The sequence below is a fragment of the Octodon degus genome, unplaced genomic scaffold (assembly GCF_000260255.1).
Source record: "Octodon degus isolate 3935 unplaced genomic scaffold, OctDeg1.0 scaffold00115, whole genome shotgun sequence".
Lineage (NCBI taxonomy): Eukaryota > Metazoa > Chordata > Mammalia > Rodentia > Octodontidae > Octodon > Octodon degus.
The window spans coordinates 4,856,974-4,865,130 of record NW_004524691.1 but is presented as its reverse complement, the minus strand read 5'-3'; the positions used below and the strand labels follow the sequence as shown (position 1 = coordinate 4,865,130).

Below are 8,157 nucleotides of genomic sequence, written 5' to 3'. Positions count from 1 at the left end.
AAGATCACTTTGTATTTATATATACAAAATAGGATAAATATACAGCTACTTTCCTTAATTCAAAGAGAAGAAAGAGGTGTACTAATAGTGTTTGGACAGGAAATCCTGTCTGCTTCTTGTACTATGGATAATCACTAAGAAGATAACAATGTACAATGTATTGATTATTGAAACTGTCCTATTAATCAGCTTTGAAACTGTAAAAAAAAAAATAAAAATAGGTAAAAAAAAACCACAATGGGAGCAAACGTGATGGAGACAAGTCCTTAGCTGAACCTATTTTTTTTCCTTTTTCCTTCTTCCTCTTTCTTTATAACAATAACATTTCATTAGCTTTCTTGTCAAATCACGATATTTGATATGTATGAAGAAAAACTTTAGCACAAACATTATAAAATCCATCATAGTAGTGCAGATATAATTTGAGACATCTAGATCATTTGATTTTTCCATAATGGCTCACTCACCAAACAATAATTGCTGGAATTTTATTTGATATTAATTACACTATTACAGGTTGTATTAAAACTGCTGGCAAATATGTAGGCATTTAAAAGTCGTTCCTGTCCTTCACAAATTCACTTTACCAAGAAAATGACCCTAACATTTATGAAATTAATTATTAGTAGTAATATAAAAGCAAATAATAACATAAATGTGTACACAGAAAAGGTCTAAAGGAATTCAAATGAGAAAGATTCTGTGTTGCAACAGTTGGGGTAATCATGTGGAGATCTAGATAGTTCTTGCTTCATCTTGGTCTTAACCATCCAGCAGACAAGTATAAAAACAAAAATATAAAAAGTAAAGCCATATTAGTATACTGAGCTGTAAAAGGCTCAAGTCAACAACTTCTGACATCGCCAGTCATGTGGATAACCCACTACTATTTTAGACTACTGACTATATTAGATTACTTTGCTGAATTCATGCACCTGCAATATATGAATGGCAATGGAATACACATCTCTGAAAAAAGTAAACAAAAAAGGGGGATATAAATGAAGGACCATTTTGTAGTGAAATATCATAGATACACAGGTACTTTCTCTTAGTTCAATGAGAAAAAGATTTGTACTAATAGTGTTTAGAGAAGATATCATGTCTGCATCTTGTACTATGAATACCTACTACAAAGACAACAATATGCAGTATATTAATTATCGTAACTGTCCTACTAAGCTGTTTTGAAACTATCTCATTGCTACTTCTTTCTCAATAAAAGTATTTTTTAAAAAAAGGAGGAACAATCATGAGTAACGATTACCAGGTAGGGAGAAAAAAACATGGGTAACTCAAATAATAATTATAGTTATGAATTACAGTGCAAAAAATAGGGTAATTCAAATAACAATTATAGTTAAGAATTAATTATACATTCTAGTAAATAAACTTGGAACAATCTGTAGATGCTGTGTAGAACCTAAACAGAGAAGAGTAGAAGTATACACAACTGACAGACATTAAATGCTTCCAAGCAAAGGAGCAGCAGTAGTATCAAAAGGTGCTTGAGAGATAACCATAAGCAATGGTGTTTACAAAAAGCAGTATAGAAATAAACATTTTCTAGTACTGTCCATATTCCAGGCTTTTTATATGTTATTGTGTTTATCTTCACAATAACTGTAGTATAGTTAGTTACTTTTGCCTCTTACAAATGGGGAAATTAGGTACAGGAGTCCCCAAACCTATGTACCTTAAAACGAGTAATTTATGTATGTGATATGATCTAGCTGATACAGCAGGGAATTATTTCATTTGTAAAACTGGTTCAGTCAATAAGGAAAATGGTTTGGTGATTTTGCAAAAAATTAAATATAAAATTATCAAATGACTTCACAATTATTCACCTAAATATGCACCTAAAAAACCTTGCACACAGTTATTCCAATGAATAGATGAGTGTGCCTACTCATGGCAACACTATTTACAGTACCCAAAAGGTAGAAACAGCCCAAATTTCCATTAATGAATAAGAAAATTATCTATCTATCTATCTATCTATCTATCTATCTATCTATCTATCTATATTACTCAGCCATAAAAAAAGGAACAAACTACCAACATGGTACAATGTGGATGTACTTCCAAAAAGACTAAATGAAAGATTCTAGTGACAACGTTAGGGACTGTCAATAGTGTTGAGGACAGCTAGTGGAACAAGGTGACCCCTCCTGTCCTACTGCTGGTACAAGACAGGGACTTACACAGTGGACATGGCTTGGCTGTACAAGTAACATTGGGTGGTGGTGGTGGTGAGGGAAACTAGCACTCCTCTACCCTGTGACCAATGGTAAAGCAACCTGAGGCCTGAAGTCAGCACTGACTTGCTTCCAGAAACAAAACCAGCCTGACATAGTCAGAACAAGGAATGGGAAATCAGCACTCCCTTGCCCTTGGGCTGGGAAGCCAGCACTCCCTCCAACTTGCCACTATCAACACAAATAGCCTTGGGCCATAATGGTAAGACAGGAGAAGAGACAGTGATGTGGAACACAGGAGACTATGCAAGGTCTGGAAGGGGTTAACTATATATAGAACTGGAAGCAAAGTCCAGAGACCAGGCTAGGCTCGCGCTCTCTCTCTCTCTCTCTCTCTCTCTCTCTCTCTCTCTCTCTCTCTCTCTCTCTCTCTCTCTCTCTCTGTGAGGGTACTACAGTAACTGGGAGAGCAATGCAGAGACAAACAGGGTCAGGAGATATGGGTAGGCCATACAGAAGGCTTTTGGCTAACAACTGTTCACAATTCCCACATCTGGAGGCCAAAATCAGCCTTACATCCAGCACTAACTTTACTTCAGGCTTTGTGGGGTTATTCCACAGTGTAAGGCTCTAACTTTGACGCTATCATGGAACTGGGACACCAGAAGAATTACAGCACATTTTTTCTTTATATGCTCCATTTTCTTGTTTCTGTCTGCTTGACGGTTGTCTGGATTTATACCAAACATTTGTGTCGTACCATTTTTTTTTTTTTTTTGGATGATTGTTTAGATTTATACCTTTATTTTTGTTTTATTCTATTTATCTTCATTCACTTCATGCTCAACTATGTCTCCCGATTTCATGATATTTTTTAGGTGGGTGAACATTTTCTCTCATTTTTTAGGTTTGCTTTCTCCTTCATTCTTTCTCTTCTGCCTTCTTTTGTTTCCCATGATCATCCTTTCTCTTCTAGCTTTGCTGGGAAATTTACTGCGGTGAATTCACAAACCAGGAAAACAGAACAAGCTCAAGTAAACAATCTAATATCAAATCTTAAACTTCTAGAAAAAGATATAGCCAAGCATAAAGCTCATACAATGGAGGAAATTATAAAGAGAAGAACAGAAATTAATGCAACTGAGACAAACAGTTAATGAATCAGACAACTGTTCTCTGAAAGAGTAAATAAAACCAATAAGCCCTTAGCCAATCTCATTTTAAAAAAAAATACTCAAATCCTTGTGACTAGGAATGAAAAGGGTGAAATCGCAACAGATCCTTCAGAAATCCTCAAGACCATCAATACCTTCTTTGATAACTTCTAAACAAAAATAAGTTTGAATGCAATTTCCAAGTTTACTCTTTTAACATTACTACAATCTAGAATATTAAATTTATTTTATTTTTTTGGGGGGGTGGAACTGGGGATTGAACTCAGATCCTTACACTTGCCAGAGAAGCACTTATTCTACTGAGCCATCTCCCTGGCCCCTAGAATATTAAATTTAAAAAGGAGATGACTTAAATAAGGAATGACAATTAGGATGGAAATAAGAAAACTATATTCTGAAGAAGCTATGCATTCTGTAATCTATTTTATAAGTTGCTTCAAAGTAATATTAAGAAATGAAAACTATAAAACAAAATTATATTAATGGAAAAAATATCTAATGGGTTAGGCAACATAAATGTTTTCCTTTAGAGTTAGTTTGTTAATATTCAAATAATGAACTGAAAGTCTTTTCAATGCAAAATTCTATTAAAGAATGAATGTATATTATGTAAATGAGAATCATATTAGCTTTATTTTATAGCACATTCATTTGAGTCAAACATGAAAAACTCAATACCAAGGAAAATTTTAATATATCATGTTTTCTGTGCAATTAAAGATGAAATGAATAAGCCCCACACACAGGATATAAGTAGTATTTGAAGTTATATTGAAGATTACAAGGATTCAAAGTCATAATTTAAAAATTATGTATCACCTATGTACATGGTAAATTCCTTGTATTAGTGATTTAGAAAAACAGTGCATCATTCATGCTGGCATGCCAATCTTTACATTTTGAATAGTTTGGGGATATGAAGAAGTAATGGAAGAGATCTTTAAACCAATAGGCACATGTGATTTTCTCAACAGACACTATCAGTTGATGGTGACATTACTTTTGAGGTTAAAACAGAATACTCAATTTTCTCCAGTTCAAAATTATCACTTTATAAATCATCAAATACTTTCAAGAAATATGTCCTACTCCTGATAACTTATTATTTCAATAAGTGACATAATTTTTAAAGAGTATATTAAGATTCACAGTATCAGTATTTAAGAAATTAAACTTTGATCTTAGACATTTTTAACAGGTAAATAAATACCTACATGAAACTGAACATGATATTAAAATCAAGGATATACCATAATAATTGTATCTTTGAGAAATAAAACCTAGAGCATTTTAAGATTAGGTGATCTGTAGAACATATAACCTGAAGTTCAGTATTACTGACAGTGACCTCACTTTCTCTAAAACTTTATCCTAAGTATCATACCTTCTATAAATCATAACAGTGGATCTCAGTCTTAAATATACCATGTGAAAGTATAAAGAAAACATATGAAGAAAATCCTATAGGTTGAGTCAAAGGATATATGGTTCCAAAAGGACAGCCGAAAAGAGACAAATTCAGGAGCTGGTGAGATGGCTCAGTGGTCTAAAGCACCTACTTAGAACAAGCTTACTTAGCAAAGCACAGGGACCGTGGTTCAATCCCCCAGCACCACATGCCAGCCAGCCCCGCCCCCTGGTGGGCTGAGCTGGTCACACACACACACACACTAAAATTAAAAAAAAGAGACAAATTCAGTAAGTTTGACTTCATCAAACAAAATTTTTAAAAATATAAACTTTATCAGTAATATATAGTATCATTCACATCTTACAAATCTGTAAAGACTAATAAAAATAGGATTTTTTTTCTTTGATTCACTTATAACTATGCTACAACAAGCTTAGTTTTCACTTTTTCATTTGACAAAAGTCAATTATCAACACTTACCAGCAGCTTCAAGAACTAGTTGTAGTCTGGCTTTGGCCTGTTCAGCTGGTGGCTAAAAATCAATCATAAAACATTTATAGGTCAGTTCTAATAAGTGCAGCTTTAAATTAATGTATTGTTACACATACAAAATTTAGAGAATTTTATCACAATCAATATTAATAACCACTTAAACCTTAACAAAATTCCATCACAGTAGTACTCCCAATCTACTCGTACCATTGTCAAATCATATTTTTCAGTAAGTATGATTTTAAAAATATGATTAAAGAATCAACAAAGTTATTTTCTTTAATGGAAGTTTGTTTTCTATACAATATTATTCCAACCAGTAATAATATAAGTAACTGCTGGTTTAACAATAAAGCTAACCCTATAATAACAACACATTCTCAAGCAATCATTTCTTTGTATATGGAAAAATGTGAGTGATTTACTAGAATTTATAATAGCAACTTTAGGTCTCTGACCTCATGTAAATCAGACCCTAAAACCAAATAGTTTTGCTTATTTGTGTGTGTGTGTGTGTGTGTGTCTTGCTCAGCCCGCCCTGTGGCAGGGTTGACATGGCGTATGGTGCCAGGGATCGAACCGCAATCCCTGCGCTTGCCTACACTTGCCTAAGCAGGCACTTTACACCGCTGAGCTGTCTCACACACCTCAAGTTTCTGCTTTTCTAAGATAATTCTAAGAAGATAGGATACAATGTAAATTATACAATGTAAATTAAAATTGTTCTCTCAATGCATCTTAATTCAGTACAGTTGAAAAGGTTGAAACTGAAGTATTTTCTACCAAAAACATCTTTCTGAGATTTTCAAATGGCTTTTATTAATGGTATCCAAACTATAATATGGATTGTATCAAGATAATGACTTTTCTGAAAGGTAGTTTCAGAAGCTAAGATAGTACTTAGCCCTGTATTTATGAAGATGCCAGCAAGAAACTAAATAACCTAAATAAACTAAACAACATAAAAATAATAACTTCAGAATTAACATGCAATATATTCGAATATTTAGCTATTTGTAAAAAATGCTTGATTTAAATAATGGAATATAGACAGAATACACTGTAGTCAGAAATTGAAGAATTTGAATGGTGCTTCCAAGAAAACTAAGAAATAACACGAGAGTGGAATGAAACAAGTGAAAAGACAGGGAGAGTCCTTTGTATCTCATAACAGAGGCTAATGAATTATAGGCCTGACCTAGCAGGTTGGTTTGGTAATTTATTGTAAGTTACCCATGATCTTCGTTTGTATATTGTCTATGGCAGCTTTTCAGCACAACTCAGTAACAAAGTATTTGTAGCAGGAACCTTATGATCAACGAAGTTTAAACTAATTATCTGAACCTTTAAAACAAAGTTTGTCAATCACTGACACAGAAGGTGAAAACTTTAAACAGAGGGGTGATATGATCTGATCTGCACTTTGATACATCGTTCTAGCAATGTATCTCAGGCTGAAGCAAAAGGAATGAGACTCTAGGCAAAGAGATCAGCTAAGTGGCAATGAAACAGGTCCAAATGAGATGAGGCAGGCCAAGCTAAGTAGGAGCAGAGAGGCTGGACATGAGGAACCACACTTTAGAAATACTTCATTAACAAAATGAAAAGATTGGATAGGAAAGATGGAAGAAGGAAACAAACAAAAAAAAAGAGTACTTGTGTTTTTAGAGGGAGAATGTATGTTAAGCATGCTTTGTAAAGTACTGAAAATATATGAGAAGTAAAAATATCACAGCCAAATACAAACAGAAGACTGTACAACCACTGGATATAAACTAACCATCATAAAATGCTTATGGGTGACAAGTAGTTACAACATGATTATACACAGGAAATGACTTTTGACATCAGTTTTAGGAAACACAGAAAGTATGAGAAATTGGTACCACTGTATCCTCCTTAAAAGAAGCAGCTGATACTCAGCTCTAAGAGACTGTTGCTATGGAATCTTATAAAATTTGTTAATTTTCAGAAGAATGTAAGACATCATGATGATAAATATTGTGCAGAACAAAGTACTTCTTGGACCTGGGTTCAATTCTGTGCCAAACAGTTTGTGACATGTGCTATCTACCCAACAAACAGTACAAACTGAAACTTTATGCCAAATTACATAGGGAGTGACAGAACAGAAGTGATATTTTGACTAGCAGCTCCAAGCAAGATAAAAATACATACTATACATATCGGAGTGTCCTTCAAAGCAGGACACTGTGAAATAAAACTCTTAGATATTTTTCTAAGATAGTTGATGGGAGGGGTTTTTGTATTTCACAAGAATTTTTTAAATTATCTATCTATCTATCTATCTATCTATCTATCTATCTATCTATCTATCTATCCACCCACCTACCCTCCCACCCATCTATCCATCCATCCATCCATCCATCCATCCATCCATCCATCCATCCATCCATTCATCCATCTGCTACAGGGTCTCACTACACAACTTATATATGTAGTGATCCTCCTGTCTCAGCCTTCCCAGGCATGTGCTACCATGCCTGTTTTTGGTAGCCAGCATGGCACATCCGGGGTTCTGGGGCTGGCATGGCATGAGGCACCATGGATGAAACCTGGGTCCTTGCTCTTGCCAGGCAGGCACTTAGAGTGCCCAACCCAAGGAGAAATTTCTTTCCCCAGCCCAAGGAAAAATTTTTTTAACAATTAAAAAATAATATAAACAAAAGTATCCAAATTTATTGGGTACCCAATGTCCTATAAAATATTAACAATGTTCTACCCCATGGAAGAGTTCATGGTAGTCACATCCATGCCCTTATTTATAACTACTATTTTAGAAAATGCAGTGACTTTTTTTTTTTTTTTTTTTTTTTTTAGGGAAGGGTTCAATTCACCTGAACAGGGTGTTCAGGGT

The 8,157-nt window shown here is 34.2% G+C and overlaps 1 protein-coding gene across 1 annotated transcript in view; it reads right to left on the bottom strand.

Moving 5' to 3' along the window:
- The window catches only part of LOC101570180 (serine/Arginine-related protein 53), a 423,021-nt gene that overhangs the window by 120,806 nt on the left and 294,058 nt on the right, over positions 1–8,157 (bottom strand). Inside the window, exon 6 of the mRNA XM_023699713.1 lies at positions 5,268–5,319. Within this exon, the coding sequence (XP_023555481.1) occupies positions 5,268–5,319 (52 nt within the window). The remainder of the gene's footprint in view (positions 1–5,267; positions 5,320–8,157) is intronic.